General features: G+C 36.5%; 3 protein-coding genes across 3 annotated transcripts; 1 reads left to right on the forward strand and 2 right to left on the reverse strand.

Annotated features, from left to right (window-relative positions):
- Positions 1 to 2,527: 2,527 nt before the first annotated feature.
- LOC145628857 (uncharacterized) lies at positions 2,528 to 3,079 on the reverse strand. Its single transcript, XM_081681281.1, has one exon. The coding sequence runs from the start codon at positions 3,077 to 3,079 to the stop codon at positions 2,528 to 2,530; it is 552 nt and encodes a 183-aa protein (XP_081537407.1).
- A 197-nt stretch (positions 3,080 to 3,276) lies between these two features.
- On the reverse strand, positions 3,277 to 4,374 carry LOC145628863 (uncharacterized). Its single transcript, XM_081681292.1, has 2 exons — positions 3,942 to 4,374; positions 3,277 to 3,884 (listed from the first exon to the last, which is right to left on the reverse strand). The coding sequence occupies exons 1-2, from the start codon at positions 4,372 to 4,374 to the stop codon at positions 3,277 to 3,279; spliced, it is 1,041 nt and encodes a 346-aa protein (XP_081537418.1).
- A 10,394-nt stretch (positions 4,375 to 14,768) lies between these two features.
- Positions 14,769 to 15,368, forward strand: LOC145628872 (uncharacterized). Its single transcript, XM_081681304.1, has 2 exons — positions 14,769 to 15,003; positions 15,106 to 15,368. The coding sequence occupies exons 1-2, from the start codon at positions 14,769 to 14,771 to the stop codon at positions 15,366 to 15,368; spliced, it is 498 nt and encodes a 165-aa protein (XP_081537430.1).
- Positions 15,369 to 16,747: the final 1,379 nt, after the last annotated feature.

Raw genomic sequence — 16,747 nt, forward strand, 5'->3', positions numbered from 1 at the left:
GCTAAGAAGTATACTCTTTGTCCTGATGATGGAGGAAGTTTTACTATATCCATTCCCCACTTCATGAATGGCCAAGGTGTCAGTGTTGGATGTAGCTCTTCTGATGGCCTGTGTGTCAAGGGTGCGTGTTTCTGGCATGCTAGGCACCTCTTGGCGAATTCTACTGCGTCCTTTCTCATGCTAGGCCAGTAGTATCCCATTCTAAGTGCTCTGTTGGCTAAATTCCTTCCTCCAGAATGATTTCCGCATTCTCCACTATGTAAAGACTGTAAGACCTGCTATGCTTCCTTTTCTTCTAGGCATCGTAAGAAGGGGCCTGCTGCAGATTTCTTAAAGAGTACATTGCTAATTAGGCAGTACTTGGAGGCTTTTTGAGCAAGTGCTTGAGCCGCTACTTTCCCTGTTGTTTTCGTCGTGTCCAAGAGGTACTCTTTCAGTGGTGTTGTCCAGCTGCTGCCTTCTTTCTCTATAGGGTTTTCTTGAACTTTGTAGATGCTCACGGTCGATTCTTTCTCTATGGCTGGAGAGAGTACGTGCACTAGGGGGATAACTCCGAATTATTCTGGGTTGATGTTTGATCCCAAGTTTGCTAGGGCGTCTGCTTCAGTGTTCAAGTTTCTGGGTACTTGATCTATCTTCAATTCCTTGAACTCTTTAATGAGCTTCTTTGTGACTTCCAGGTAGGCTATCATCCTGGCATCCTTTGCTGCATATTCTCCGTTGACTTTATTTACCATGAGTTAAGAGTCTGAGATTACCTCTAGATGTTGTATCTTCATGTCCTTTACAATGGTTAATCCTGTGATTAGCGCTTCGTATTCAGCTTCATTATTGGTGGCTTTGAATTTGCACCTTATTGCTTGTGCTATCTTGTCTCCTTGGGGTGATGTCAATACTACTCCTAGGCCTACTCCGCGTATATTTGCTGCGCCATCTGTATGGAGTATCCACTTCTGTGTAGCTTTTGATTCATGTAGTGCCAATACTTCTTTTTGTGCTTCTTCCTCAAGAGTTGGGCTGAAGTCTGCTACGAAGTTTGCCAAGGCTTGTGATTTGATTGCAGTCCTGGGCTCGTACTGTATATCATACCTGCCTAGATGTAAGGCCCATTTCTCCATCCTTCCTGACATTTCTGGCTTTCTCATGATAGCTTTGATGGGGTAGTTAGTGCGTACTCGTATGGAGTGGCTTTCAAAGTATGGGCGTAACTTTACTGAAGTAGTAACTAAGGCTAAAATGATCTTCTCTAATGACACATACCTCGTTTCCGCACTGAGTAGGGTTTTGCTTACGTAGTAGATTGGGAATTGCTCCTTGTCCTCTTCTCTCGTGAGGACTGCACTGATCGTTCCTTCAGACACTGCGAGGTATAGCTGGAGTGGCTCTCCTTCCTTAGGCTTAGAGATAATCAATGGGTTAGCCAAGTATTTTTTCAGCTTCTGAAATGCTTTGTCGTGCTCCTGCTCCCACTTGAATTCCTTATTCTTCTTCAATACTTCGTAAAAGGCTCTATTCTTGTCTGAAGATTTTGAAATGAACCTATTCAATGCTGCTATTTTCCCTGTTAAGCTTTGTACTTCCTTCTTCGACTTTGGTCGCTCTAGGTCTAGGATGGCTTTGACTTGGTCTGGGCTGGCTTCTATTCCTCTTTGCGTAACCATGTATCCTAGGAACTTTCCCGACTGTACTCCAAATGTGCATTTTGTGGGGTTCAACTTCATGTTGTACTGTTTCAGGATGGCAAATGCTTCTCTAAGGTCTCTGACGTGATCTTCTGCCTTTTTGGACTTTACTACCATGTCATATATGTAGACCTCTATTGTATTTCCTATTTGCTCTTCAAACATCTTGTTCACCAACCTTTGATATGTTGCTCCGGCATTCTTCAATCCAAAAGGCATTACTTTGTAGAAGTATATTCCTTGACTAGTAATGAAAGCGGTTTTCTCTTGGTCATCCTTGTGCATGAGGATTTGATTGTAACCACTGTACGCGTCCATGAAGGATAGTAGCTCGTGCCCTGCTGTGGCGTCTACCATGGCATCAATATAAGGTAGAGGGAACGGATCCTTTAGGCATGCCTTGTTGATATCTGTGAAGTCTATACAGATGCGCCATTTTCCGTTCTTCTTCTTGACTACTACTACATTAGCGAGCCATTCCGGGTACTTTACTTCTCTGATCTTTCCAGTCTTCAATAGGTTCTTGATTTCTTCATTAATAATCTTGTTCCTTTTTGGCGCAAATTTCCTTCTCTTCTGCTTTACTGGTGTATGTAGTGGATCTACATTCAGCTTGTGAGTAATTACGTCTGGAGAGATGCCTTTCATATCTTCATGGGTCCAAGCAAACACATCTTTTTCCTCTTCTAAAAAGTCATATATTTGTTATCTGAGTTCTGACTTCAATTCTGATCCTATTCTGACCTTTTGGTCTGGATGTTTGGGGTTCAACTGGACTTTTGTAGCTTCTTGTTCTTCTGCTATGCTCAACTTTTCTTGGCCCAGTTGATTCTCTAATCTGATTGCTATGCTGAACTCTTTTCTGCAGATGTTGCTTTTAGTGCGATCTTGTAACATTCCTTGGCTTCCCTTGGATCTTCTCTGATTTCTTGAATACCCCACCTAGTAGGAAACTTAATGACTTGATGGTATGTGGAGGGGATGGCCTTCATCTCATGTATCCAGGGTCTGCCTAATATTATATTGTACGAAGATAGAGTGTCAATCACTAGGAACTTTACTTGTGGGTTGATTCCTTTTGCGTACGTGGCCAATGTAATCTCTCCACTTGTCTTCTTGGTTTCCCCACTGAATCCCACTAACATTGTTGACTTGTTGACAATGTTCTTTTTGTCTATGTTCATATGTTTCAGAGTGTCAAGCATGAAGATGTTTGCAGAGCTTCCATTGTCCACTAGAATTCGCATGATCATGCAGTTTCCAACTAGGAGTGAAATTACTAGGCCATCATGTTGGCCTTTTACTATATCTCTTTCTTCAAACATGATGGGAATATCTATCTTGGATTTCTCCTTCTTGTCATGTTGGCCTTTGCTGCTGAATACGTTAAACCACATACTTCTGATCCTCCTGATATGAAACAGATGGTCTTAACAATTGGAGGCGGAGGTGGAGGACCTCCTTGCTTAGATTCTCTTTCCCTCCCTGAAGCTTTAGATTTATCTGACAGGAGTTCTTTGAGGTGGCCCTTTTTTAGTAGGTATGCAACTTCCTTTCTGAGCGCGACACATTCATCAGTAGTGTGGCCGATATCTCAATGGAAATCACACCATATGGACGGATCTTTCTTCTCTCCAGGCCTGTCACTCTTCCTGGGCCATTGCACAGTATCTCCCATCTTATTTAGGGTCCTAATTACTCCTGCAGGGTTAACATTGAAGCAATACTCATGTAACTTAGGTGGGAGTTCAGGGTCTTCCCTCCAATCAGAAAATTCTTCTTCGACAGCATTGACTGATTCCTCATCAAAGCGGGAACGCTGATACGGCTTGAATCGATGATCCCTTCTAGAAAAATTGTTGCTCCTTCTTGCCTGGCGATCTGGCTCGGGAGTTTTTCTTGCGTACGCATCTTCCTCAAATCTGACTTGAGCCATAGCTTTGGCTTGCACATCTTCAAAGGTTGTACAGGGATATTTGGTCAACTCCTTGTAAAGCTCACTATGGTCTAGCAATCCTCTTTTGAATGCTTCGATTGTTGTGGGAGCATCACACTTATGTATTCCAATCTTTTCCCTGTTGAACCTGTTAAGATAATCTCTCAGGGATTCACCATGTCTCTGCACAACGCGGTACAGATCTGAAGACTGCTTTTCGATTTTTCTGCTGCTAGCAAACTGGACCTTGAATAGGTTCACCATTCCTGCAAAAGATCGAATTGTCCCATTATCTAAATTAATGAACCAAGTTAGAGCCAGACCTGATAGCAACGTGACTCCAAAGCCTTTGTACATGATAGCCTCTCTGATGTCTCTAGGGATTGAGCTTGTCATCATCTTCTGCTTGTAAAGGGATACATGCTCATCAGGGTCCGTTGTGCCATCATACATGGTCATATTGGGCGTGCTGAACCTCTTCGGCACCTCTACCATGGCGATCTCTTCAAAGAAGGGAGATTCTATATAGCCCTCTGCTGCCTCTTCTTCCATGGGTTTCGGCATTCCAGGAATTTTGGCGATTTTGGCCTCGATTGTCTTGAGGTATTCCTTGACCATCTTCTCTACTTTTCCCTCTTCGGCTCCTTCCTGATTGTCCTTCTTAGGGGTTCCTGCATCCAAAAAGTCTAGATCCAGGGTTGCTTCCCTGTTGTTAGATCCTTTTTCCCCGTTAGGGGTGTGAAAGGTTCCGGACATGTCGAGTTGCATGGCTATACTTTCAGTGCTCTTTCAGGTGTTAACGGTTTTAGATGCAACTGATTGTATTTGGCTGCGAAGGGCTTCATTTTGTTTGGTAAGGCTGGTGAGTTTGGCTTCAGTTTGGACTTTTTGAGCCAACAGCGTTTCAATTTGGCTTTTCTGCTGGTCTAAAGTTTGGCGGAATGCGTTCATTCCTTCATTAATTTCGGCGATAATAAAGGGTACTGGTTGCCTAGTCATGGTGTTTGTCTTGGTTTTTTGGCGAATTGGTAGGTTAATTAATTATCAGCCCCACGGTGGGCGCCAAATTATTTAGGCAAATCTCAATAAGGGCATCTAAGAATTTGCTAGGTTTGATGGGTAATAACAATCATTCTACCAACAACATATAAAATAACTAAGAACGATGATAAATCAATAAGTAATCAATAAGTAAGCAGTAAATATTCAATTATATAAAGAAAATGAGTTTAGAGATACAATACTGAGTAAGGATAGGCCTCCTTGTTCAGTAGGGATGCAATTCCGTAGATAAAAGTAGAGCAAATTGTTTATATTTAAGTATATGCGAACGTACATGAGTGTTAAAATGTCTCATTCTTGTTATTTATACCTAGGGATCTCTAGGGTTTACAAATATATTCAGAATATCTTTGAAATGTATAAGATCTTCTTGATTTATCTTGTTTCCTGCTCGATCTGTAGGTGTATCTTTGGCAAGTATCTCTTTGATTGATATGCTTGATGCTGCTTTCCTTGTTTATTCCAATCAGGTCGTTTTGCGTATTCTTGCTGATTCATTGATCTTGTCTTGGTGCCCTAAGTACAATAGGTCGTGTGATAATACGGGCCCAACACCTATAAAATAGGCCTCTACTTTATTCTTCTCGTATTCATGTGCGCTTTTTGACTAACATACAATCAATAGGTTTACCCTAAACCTGTTTTATCTATGTTGGTTGAATATTTAATGCACAAACAAATCTTACTTGAATTATAATCATATTAACCTAAACAAGATTATTAATTATCTTATTAAGCGTGATTACAAGTACAAATTCCCTTTAAACATGAATAAAAGGCGTGATCAAGCAATAACAAAACATCAAGCAATATAATAATAATCATAATCATCACAACAATCAACATCACAATAATATCATCATTAAAGCTTAATAATAATAGCAAGATCCTACGCATGATACTATCAAGATTAATAACAAATCCTAGCATGTCACTAAACATAAAAGATCAAAGCCTTAACCCTAACATGATACTAACATGATATTAGAAAAGAAATAGGAAGCATTCTTTAAATCATACTTGATATTAGAAATTTTAGTTATTACCCTAAACATGATACTAGGCAGCAATAAAACATCCTAACATGATACTAGGAGTCCAAATAATAATCTAAACATGATTTATATATCAAAAGATCAATAAAACAATTAAAGTACTTACATCGATGCCTCATATCTCTTTTTAATAACAAAATACATGCGTTAGTAACTTCAAGGAAAATAATAAACAAACAATTAAATTAAATAATTGAAATAGGGATTTGGGACCAAACCCTCAGAAGGTATCAACCTTTCACGTCTAGGGCGAAGGCAATTTCGAACTTGGCCAGGTGTGTCTAATGCTAATGAGTGCGGAATTGTGTTTGTAAAAGGTTTACGCTAGAAAGAGGGAGAGAGAATAAGCTTTAGCTTAGAGAGAGAGAGAAGAATTAGAGAATTTAGGTTATTGAAAACGAAAGTCCAAAGACCCTATTTATAAGAAAATAGTCCGGATTTGTTAGAAAAGAGTTAGAGTTTGAAAAGGAATAAAAACAACATCTCGTCTCCAATGACAGAGCTCGTCGCCAGGCAACGAACTTGGCACCAGACGCTGCACTGCAGCGCCAGGCGACAAACCTGTTGTCAGGCGATGCAAGAGATTTTAAACACGTTTTCCACACGGAATCCACTTCTCAATATGATTAAGTCGTAAAATTTGTATTAAGGGTAAAAAAGTATTTTCGTAAAAACACTTATTCTGTTCCAAGTAAAACTCTAAAACATAATTATCAATCCTAATTCCTTTAGGATTTAAAAGAACCTTCTAGACAATTCTAGAAGACTATAATTAATCCTAATAGCTTTAGGACTGATAATTAATAATAAGTCCTCCTCTAGATCATTGGCCGCATATAAGAATCAAACCGGGGCCCAGTTTAGTATTATGGCCATAACTTCCTCAATATTCATCGGAATTGGGCTTATAATGTATTGTTGGAAAGCTCTTTTTGAGCCCCATCTAACTGCACCATTATTGGACCCTTGTCATGGACCAAACTGAATGGACTGGCTATTTTCACAAAGTAGAGCAGGTTTTCGAAAACAGAAAGAAAGATTTTTTAGAAAAGCTAACCGCAACACTGGACTTTTCACACTTTCACTTCATTTGATTATGATTCGACGCGAAAGGTATTCATCACTGGGTTTGGTTTTGAGGAGACACAAATGGGTGTCTATACCTTTGTTTTATTTTATTTACAATGTTTATTGACCAACGAGGGTGAAAATGGAATTAGTCCTCTTTGCAATTGAAATAGTGGACAGAAATTAAATTGCCCTTTTTGCTTTGAAATAGAGGAAGAAAATTAAATTTGCCCTCTTTGCTTTGATATAAAAAGATGAAAGTAAATTTCGCCCTCTTTGCTCTATAATAAAAGAGCGATTATAAGTTCATCCTTCATGATAGAAACTAACAAGGCAAAGTATAAATCGCCCTCCTTGATCGATTTATATCGCCCTCTTTGATTTTTTTTGTAGTATCAAATAGTATTCTCGTGTCATGTTTACCCAAATTTGGCCGAGTTTTGAAATGATAAAGAATTTGATGTACTTAATGTTCATTTTTAATGTACCAAGTGTTTTATTTTATATACCCAATACTAAACATAATATTTCTAAATATAAAAACAAAGCTACTGTACATTTAAATTACAAATCAGATCAATTACCTCAAATTTAAATAGTATTATAGTAATAACAATAATTTTGTTTTGATCATCTACTCCGTAAAAAATGACATAAAATATATGCTACATCTGTTACATATTATGTGCAACTTTTGAATATTTTATATCTTACAAATAATACCCAAAAGTTGCACATAATACGTAACGGAGGTAGTAGTTATTAATCAAATAAAAACTCACATTCATTGTTGATTTAATCATAAAAATTTACAAAAAGAAATTACAAACAGTTTCATTAGAAGAAACCAAAGTAATCAATGATGTTCATTTCATACATTAACGCTATTAAATTGATAAACAAATTTGTTTAAAAGTAAGGGGTATAAATAGGGGTGAAACTAATTCAGTTTAAAACCAAACCGAATTACAAATATGGTTCGGTTTTTATCCTTAAGTGGTTCGGTGCGGTTTGTAAATTCCCTAAACCGAAATATTATGGTTCGGTTTCGATTTGAGGGATTGAAAAACCAAAAAACCGAAACCAAACCGAATTTTCAGCGCAAACCAGAAATAAACCCTAGCCCAACTCTAGTTTTAGCCTAATCCTGATTCATAACAATCTCTTCACATCTCCATTATTTTTCTATCTCTACTCCACCAATTTCCTAAGAAAATATCACCATAATACACTCAATTTTTCACAATCTCACCAAAAATTCAAAAACCCTAACTTCCAAGTGAATTTGGGGATTTTCACATATACTCCATTGTAAAATATTTTGTGGATGTTGGAGCATTCTAAGGTGTAATAGACTGCAAGAATGGATCATTTGCGGGTATTTGACACCCATCATAACTTGGGCATAATTTTTCCACTCTCTTTGTCTCTATAACTTTCATGGCTAACTTTTTGAAATTTCGTGATAAAACTTGTTAGTTTATGATTCTTGTGGGAATTTTAGTTGTATTACCTTGTTTATGTGGATTGGTTTGCTTTTGATTCGATTTGTTTTGTTTGGTTCAGTTTATGTTTGGTGTAGTTTGGTGCGGGTTTTTTTTGCAATATTTTATGTTTATGATGCTTGATAGGGAAATTCGGTGCAGTTTGGTTTTATTTTAAGAAAACCGAAATTTAGATGGTTTGGTTCGGTTCGGTATCAAAACTTAAGTGGTGCGGTATGGTTTGCAAAATCTAAAAACTGAAATATTGTGGTTTGGTTTCGGTTGGGCAATAAACCAAACCGAAAACCGAACTTGCACCCCTAGGTATAAAGAAATAAATAAATAACTTAGTAATAACAAGAGAGAAAATACATAGAGAATATATATTATATATAAAAAAAAAAAAAGGGAAAAAAATGAAGGAAGAAGGGGAAATAAAAAAAAATCTGTTATATTTTTTCGACAAGCACCAAAGAGCAAAATTATATTAGAGCTTTGTTTGCAAAGGCAGACATACTAAGTGCAAGTTTAGCCCCCAAGTTGTAAGATTTGAATGTGACATCATTTTTGGTGATCCTCATTGAAAATGGTGTCATCAAATTGTTGTCAAGATTCACTAAAATTTGTCCAAATTTGTCACTTTATCCTTAAAACTGAAATATATGACATTTTTTTATCTCTTTATATGTAGAAAAGTGTTTAAAAAAAAGATAATAAAAATAAATTTGAGGTGGCTCTCAATTTCAAGTCTTAAATTAAGTCTTAGAATTTCAACACTCAACTTGAGCTTTGCTTGACATTTTAGAAGAAAAATGAGGGAAGTCATAAACATATGTGTTAAGACTCAAGCTGATGATGTCACCCAAGTCTAAGGGCTAAACTTGGTCTAACAGCATGCGAGAACTCCTCTAGCCAAATCAGAACCGCGCTAAAGGATAAGGCTAGCGTGGCCATATATGCATGCAGTGGGCCGTTTTATTACAATTCCTATTAGCAAAATCAAAATTGCATAAAATGAAAGCATTGCTCCGCTTCTGAATGTCTTTAACATTATTTACTTGGGCAGAGGAGATTTCCTTAAGCTTTCCCTGTATCAACCCGTTTGTTTTCAAAGACCTCAGGCACACACAATTGACAAATTAGAGAGGAAATAGAATAGACTAATTTTTTTAATATTGATCATTATGTAGAGTATTTATACCAAATCTAAACTCATAAGATAAAAAACAATCTTCCCAAAAGATATACTTTGTTCCACCCTATAAGGCTACTCCCCTTATTGTCATATGATTTTGAGGTGGAATTTCCTTGGTCGTGTAAAATAGACAGTTGTGACGGGTGTGACCCACGCCTGTTTATCACCATAAATTTTAAAGATATATTCTCAAAATAATATCTTTTCACAAGATACTATTAAATATATTATTCTCATAACAATTTCAATACGAAAATATATCTCACATAATTTTCGATATATCATATTTCTAACAACAACCAATCTCTCTTAAAAAAAATAAAAAAAAAATAAAAACATCAATCTGCATACCACGTTTCTTCATGACATCCCTCACAGGAATTCCACTGCAGACTGCTCTCCAAACCAGATTTTTAATTTTTGGTGGCACGTTATCTTTCCAAATTTTCCTTCAAAACTTCTTAGATCCATCCACACTTGAGGGTTCAGGGTCTGAGCTTCGCCTTTGTAACTCGCTATGGTAGGCACTCCTAACTGTAAACTCTCCATTTTTCGTGTGTTCACGCTCTGCAAAATCCTCTTTAAATGTTGGACGAGCTAATATAAAAATATGGGTCAAATAAAAGTGTAAAATTGGGCTTTAACTCAACACAGGCACATTTTACTTTAAACGGGCTGGATCCAAACAAAGATGAGTATGGTCCACAATGACAATAGCGAAGACATTCAAGACTTCAGGCTAACGTATTACATATTGAATTATTGATAACATGATGAAAGACAAATTATTAGGGAACAAAAGTATATAAAATAACCTTCATGTCTTTTTTTTTTTTTTTTTTTTTTTGTTCACCCTTTAGGCTAATTCGGACACAAAGCTCAATTTTGGGTGAGTAAATCCTTTCTCAATTGTTGTTGCGGGAGATCAAACATGCAATCCTTCCTACCAAATGCAGCCGCAATCACCACTACACCAACAACCAATTGATAAATAACCTTCATGTTTTCAATAATGAAACTTGCTTGTTGTATAAGATCTTGATATTATATACTCCCTTTATCCCCGAAAGAATGACCCTTTTGGGTTGATTTCAATTCGCGGGTATTAAGAAAGTAAGATACAAAAAAAGTAAAACTATATTAGAAAGATAAATTTACATGGGTTTGTAAAAAAAGTAGAGAGAGAATGTATTAAAAGTACATAAAAAAAAAAAAAAAAAACTTTATATTGGGAAGCTAATTTTACACAAATATTGTTGTAAATTGGTGGGTATTTTAATGCAAATGGATCGAACATTTTTAGACTAAAATTAGGCCAAAAGGGTCGAACTTTTAGGGGCGGAAGGAGTACATATTTTTTTTTTTTACAAAATGATATTATGGTTGCTAATGTCGTTGATACCAATCAACTAGCACAACTCCCGTTTTTCGGTGTATATTTATCACAAATCAGGCTTACAACACCGGACAGGAGTCTTGCCCAAACCTTGGCCCAATTGACAAATATACACTTCCCACGATCTACCTTACATCATTACCCTAATCGACATCACTTGACTGTAGAGCTGGCAATCCTGACCCAACCCGTGACCTGAAATTGCCCCTAAAACATAAATTTAAAATTGATCCGAACATAAAGCTAACCCGTACCCGACCCGAAGTGGAGTTGACCCAAACTTGACACGATACCCGAATTGACCCAAATCAAATTAACCTGACTCAAAATTGACCCGAAACTCGAATTGACCTGAACCGATATTGACTCGTGTATGCGTCGTTTGAAGCGCGCCTACGTAAGCATGTTGTGAATATGCTTGGCACACATAGGAAGAGGGAATTGACATTATACGATTAGGGACAAGGAAAGTAGGGAGCCACCAATAAGTTTTTAAAGAACTTGTAAATCGTTCACGGATTATAAAAGACAACCATGATTAAGGGACAACGAAAGGCAACAACAATTGACCCATGAAGGTTACACCCCATTCATAATCCATGATATTACTAACTCCATATGGTTTGGAACCACGAAAGGAGGATCGGGGATGATGGTACGAAGTGAGTCATGGAGTCATATTCGCCCGTATTGGCCTCTACTCAATTCTTATAGTGTAAAGTGAATCCTACGATCTCAAAGGCATGCAACACAAAGATTCAATTTGCTCCAAACTATTATTAGGCTACATTGTTTGAATATTAAGAGCATCCCCATCAGTGAGGAGAATTTTGCTCATGAGCAAAAATGGTAAGCAAAATTGCAGTAATAGCTTCCCCATCAATGAGCAAATGAAAAAATGCTCATGAGCATAATTGATTTTGCTCATTCTATGAGCAAAAATGAAGGTGAATAGTAAAATGGTGGGGACCAGCAACTCTACAAACTGACGTTTTTTTTTTTGCTTTTGACACCCTCAAAACGACATGTTTTGGGTTTGCTTGTGAAGAGCAATCCCCCAAAACGACGCGTTTTGATGGGAGGGAAGCAAAAAAAAATTAATTGCAGCTGCTGACAGGGGCGCGTCAGTCCAGCCAATGGGAAGCTGACACGCGTCCGTGTCAGCTTGTTCCTCCAATCAGCAATTGTTACCATTTTGCAACGGTAATTAATTTTAAACGGTAATTTGGCCGTTTTATAATTATAAAAAAAATCATCAACGGTTATAATTTTTTTTTTCTCTACAAATAGAGATCCATTTTGACATATTTTGGTATAATTTCAAAAATCACAAAAACACTCTATATTACTCTTAATCCCATTTCTAGTGAGAGTTATTTTATATTTTCTAATATAAAGTTGAGAAAGGTTAATATTTTTTTTTTTTGGTTTATTATTTTTAATTAATATTTTTAGTACTCTAATATTTTTACAAAACGTTATTAATGATATTTTAAGTAGCAATATTTTGTTTTACTTTAAAAAATCCAAAGAACTCTTTATTATTTTTACTCCCAAGTCTAGTTAGATTAATTTTTCATTTTCTAATATAAAGTTCAAAATGGTTCTTTTTTTATAGTTTAACTACTTTTTTCCTCACAAAAAAAATATAGTTAATTACTTTTTGTAGTACTAAAAAAAAATTTAAAACGTTATTAACGTTATTTTATTTTAATTTTGGTGTGCCTCTTAAGTATTTATTATTGTTTTTAATTTATTATACAATATAATGGATCCAAACAACCCTAATTACAATCAACTTGCTCAACATTTTTCTTATTTAGGTGATGATTTCATCACTAGTCCAAATTTTTAATATTCCTAGAAAGATTAGGAAACCCTTCTTCTCAAAATTCTGTTCATCAACCAACACCTCCACAAATTCCTAATAATGAAAACACTTATTTTGAGCAACAAACTCCTTTCGTTACCGAAGGGAGCAACTCTGAGTACGATGTCAGCCAAGAAGAAGCTGTTCCGGAGACACCACAGTACCCTCCACCACCTCCAAGGATTTCGGCCAATCAACCACTTTCCAAAGCGAGTCACATTTGGTCGGTTGTTGAGGATGAAGCTCTAATTGGGTTCTACCTAGAACTAAGTGATGATGCGCTGCGTGGTACGAGCCAAAAGGCATCCGAACTATGGCGAAAAGTTCATGCAGCTTACTGTAAACTACAAGCTGAGAAACCGCATATTCTCCCGCCAAGACCTATGAAGAGTTTGGAGACACATTGGAGAAGAATGGCAACTGATTTGCTACAGTGGACTAATTGCTATGAGGAGGCGGGCAAACTCCCTAAAAGCGGAAGTGGTTACAACGAAGCCGATCGAATTAAAAACGCTTCCAAGTTGTTTTATATCTCCTCTAATCCACAACATAATTTTGCATTTCCACATGGAGTGGAAATGGTTAATAAAGATCCGAAGTGGAGGACTAAACTAAGATGGGGTTTGTAAAAGGAGGAAAGAAAGGGTTGCGGTGCCGTTGATGAGGAAGATAGCAGTGGAAGTGGGAAAAGGTCTAGGGCGGAGAGTGAGAATGAAATATGTACTGATGGATTTATGTCCGGAGGATTACCACGACTAGACGGTGTAAAAAAAAACAAAGGCTAAGCGTAAGGGCAAAGCAGTTGCTTCCGAAAGTGCAATATTGAGCATTAGTGAACAGATAAAGGCGTGTACTGAGGTTAGCGAAAGGAAGGAAAATTTACGACAACAGCGGTTGGAACTTGATAGAGAAAAGGAAAAGAGGAAGCAAAAACAAGTTGATTTAGCAGAGAAGAAGATGAATTTTGATATGCTTCAATCACTTTTAGCAAGGACAACACCACTCACTCCAGCTGAAAAAGCCCACAAGGACGAGTTACTTCAGTTAGTCTACGATAGAAAATGATTGTATTTATTTAATGAGTTTATTATTAATTAGTTGTATTCTGTGGTTAGATTTGTTTAATTACTTTATCTTTAATTGGCTTATATTTATTTTGTCTTATTAGACATTGAGTCTTTCATGTCAGTTGTCTTTTTGTATTTTGAATAGTCAAGATTCTTTTCTGTCTTACTATCTTTAATCAGTCATGGAATTGTCAATCATGTTTCATCTCTCATGGAATTGTCAATCATGTTTCATCACTCATGGAATTGTCATTCATTTTTTTGACCTCTCATTGAGTGTTCATGCTTATAAATAATAGTGATACCATCTACACAAAACACAGTATAATCCAACTCCTCAAAAATATCCAAACACCCATAAGTAACAAGCAAACACAATGTTTTCCATTAGCTCAACCTCCAGCTCATCTGATTCTGATCAATACATAGAATTTGATCATTTAGTTGATGAATTTTTCACAACCTATCTACCAACTTTGTTGTATAACAACCAAACACAACCCCAACCAGTATCCGATGTTGAATATGTTCCAGAGCGTAGAGGAGATACGGATAGAAGAGATAGGGAAAAGGGGCATGTTCAGTTATTTAATGATTACTTTGCAAGTACTCAAGTTTATAGTGACAAACAATTTCGGCGTAGATTTCGAATGCAACGACCTTTGTTTTGTAGGATTATGAACAAGGTGGTCGAGGGGGATCAATTCTTCCAGCAGCGTAGGAATGCAGCTGGAAGGCTTGGGTTATCACCGTTGCAGAAATGCACCGCTGCGATTAGAATGTTGGCGTACGGTACCTGTCTAGATGTCGTGGATGAGTACCTGCGCATTGGCGAAAATACCTCCAGATTGGCTTTGCAAAATTTTTGTCAAGGGGTTATTACACATTTTGAAGCTGAATATCTCAGAAGTCCCACCGACGAGGATTTAATGAGAATCTTGCATCAAAATTAAATGCGAGGTTTTCCCGGTATGATAGGTAGCATTGAATGCATGCATTGGGATAGGAAGAATTGTCCTATGGCTTGGAAAGCGCAATACGCAGGCCGTAATAAAAATGCAACCCTCATTCTGGAGGCCGTTGCAGATCAAGATTTATGGATTTTGCATGCATTATTTGAAATCCCGGAATCTTGTAATGATCTTAATGTCCTTTACCGTTCTCCGGTCTTTGATGATGTTCTTCATGGTCGGGCACCTCCAATTCATTTCACCATGAACGACCATGAATACATGTTGGGCTATTACTTAATAGATGGCATTTACCCATAATGGGCTACTTTTATTCAAGGTATAACACTTCCACAACTTCAAAAGGATAAATTATTTGCTGATAAACAAGCTGCAGCTCGTAGGGACGTTGAACGGGCTTTTGGGGTTTTACAGGCTAGGTTTGACATTCTACGACAACCCTCCCTTGTGTTTAACGAAGACATATTGTGTGACATAATGAAAACTTGTATCATTATGCACAACATGATTGTCGAAGATGAACGACACAACTATACTCGGGCCAAAGTTTTAAAAAGGTACTATGAACAAGATCGCTCGTAAATTACAAGACCCACTACAAGTGCTACAGTTAACAACAATGAGCCTTTTGAATTCAATGTTGGCCGACCGCCAAATGTTGATTTTGACACGTACATCCAGAGAAGAATGTCACTACGTGATAAAGACACTCATGTTCAATTAAAAGCGGATTAATTGGAACACATTTGGAAAAAATATGGTTCTATTAATGAGTAAAAAAAATAAATTTGTCGTAAGATTACAATTTAATAGAGTCTTAAGTAATCGTACGTTAAAAATCTAGGTTCGTTATTGGTTTGTAGTATTAAATGTAGTCGTACGCCAATAAAATTTTATGTTTTATTAAATTTATAATTAATTAGCGATTAAAATTTCAATATTATGAATTAATATGTAATAATTGTATTAAATTAAATAATAGTATAATTGTAATTAGTAGCCCTAAAAATTCATTTAACCAAAACATAATAAATAATAATAGGCTGATGTGTGTGGGGTATGTGAAAAAGTAGGAGAGAGATTGATGAACATTTTTTTTTGCTCACTAGTGGGATAAAATTTGCTTACAAAAAATGCTCATGAGCAAATTTAGTTGGGAAGAGAGAGAAAGTGGGTAGAGAGAGAATCAGGAGAATTTTTTTTGCTCACTAGTAGGGATGCTCTAATGCACACTTAATTCTAAAATATTTTTGACCACTTTATTCAATAACAAGATTAAAAAGGATCCTTAATCAATTGTCCAAATTATCTTATTAGTCGTGATTTTCAATTACATATTCCCTTTAAACATGCAATATGGTGATCAATAAATATAATAAAATAAACAATAATATTGGAAGCAATTCAACAATAATAATGTTAGTCAAATCAAAAATAAATAATCCTAATCATGATACTTGCAGCAAGAATAAAAATAACATTAATTAAGTGAATTAATTACTCACTTTCCGCGTTTCCTTGAATTGCTACATCATGAATAAATTGTTAGTAACTTCAATAAAAAATACTACATCCGTTTCTTTTTAGTTGACACGTCTTCCTTTTTAGGAATTTTTTTTAGTTGAAACGTTTTTGCTTTAGGGGCGACTTTTTTACCTTGTATTTACAAGCTATCCCACTTGCTTTTTCATTGTCTCTCACTTTCTCTCCTCTCCTTAATCTATGTGCCTAAATCAAATGCGTCAACTAAATAGAAACAGAGGAAATATAAATCAAATTGAAACAATCAAATTAAATAAAAAGAAGAGTTGATTTGGTCCATACCCTAAGTTAATTCTACCTTTCACGCCTTCGTTTAAGGACAGAACCTCGGGTCAAGTATGGACTCCTTGGAATGCTTAGGGGAAGTATTCTGAAAGAATAAGAAGACTGATGTTTAGGCTAAAGAGGGAGAGAATAAT

This window comes from Chenopodium album, chromosome 1 (genome assembly GCF_948465745.1).
Source record: "Chenopodium album chromosome 1, dcCheAlbu1.1, whole genome shotgun sequence".
In the NCBI taxonomy this organism is placed as follows: Eukaryota; Viridiplantae; Streptophyta; class Magnoliopsida; order Caryophyllales; family Amaranthaceae; genus Chenopodium; species Chenopodium album.

Bases quoted from the DNA above. Each gene is read 5' to 3' on its own strand.
- LOC145628857 (XM_081681281.1), bottom strand. From the start codon at position 3,079: ATGTGGTTTAACGTATTCAGCAGCAAAGGCCAACATGACAAGAAGGAG.
- LOC145628863 (XM_081681292.1), bottom strand. From the start codon at position 4,374: ATGTCCGGAACCTTTCACACCCCTAACGGGGAAAAAGGATCTAACAAC. The intron at 3,885-3,941 runs GTCTGGCTCTAA...GATCTTTTGCAG, and splicing joins TGGAGTCACGTTGCTATCAG to GAATGGTGAACCTATTCAAG.
- LOC145628872 (XM_081681304.1), top strand. From the start codon at position 14,769: ATGCGAGGTTTTCCCGGTATGATAGGTAGCATTGAATGCATGCATTGG. The intron at 15,004-15,105 runs GTCGGGCACCTC...CTTTTATTCAAG, and splicing joins CTTTGATGATGTTCTTCATG to GTATAACACTTCCACAACTT.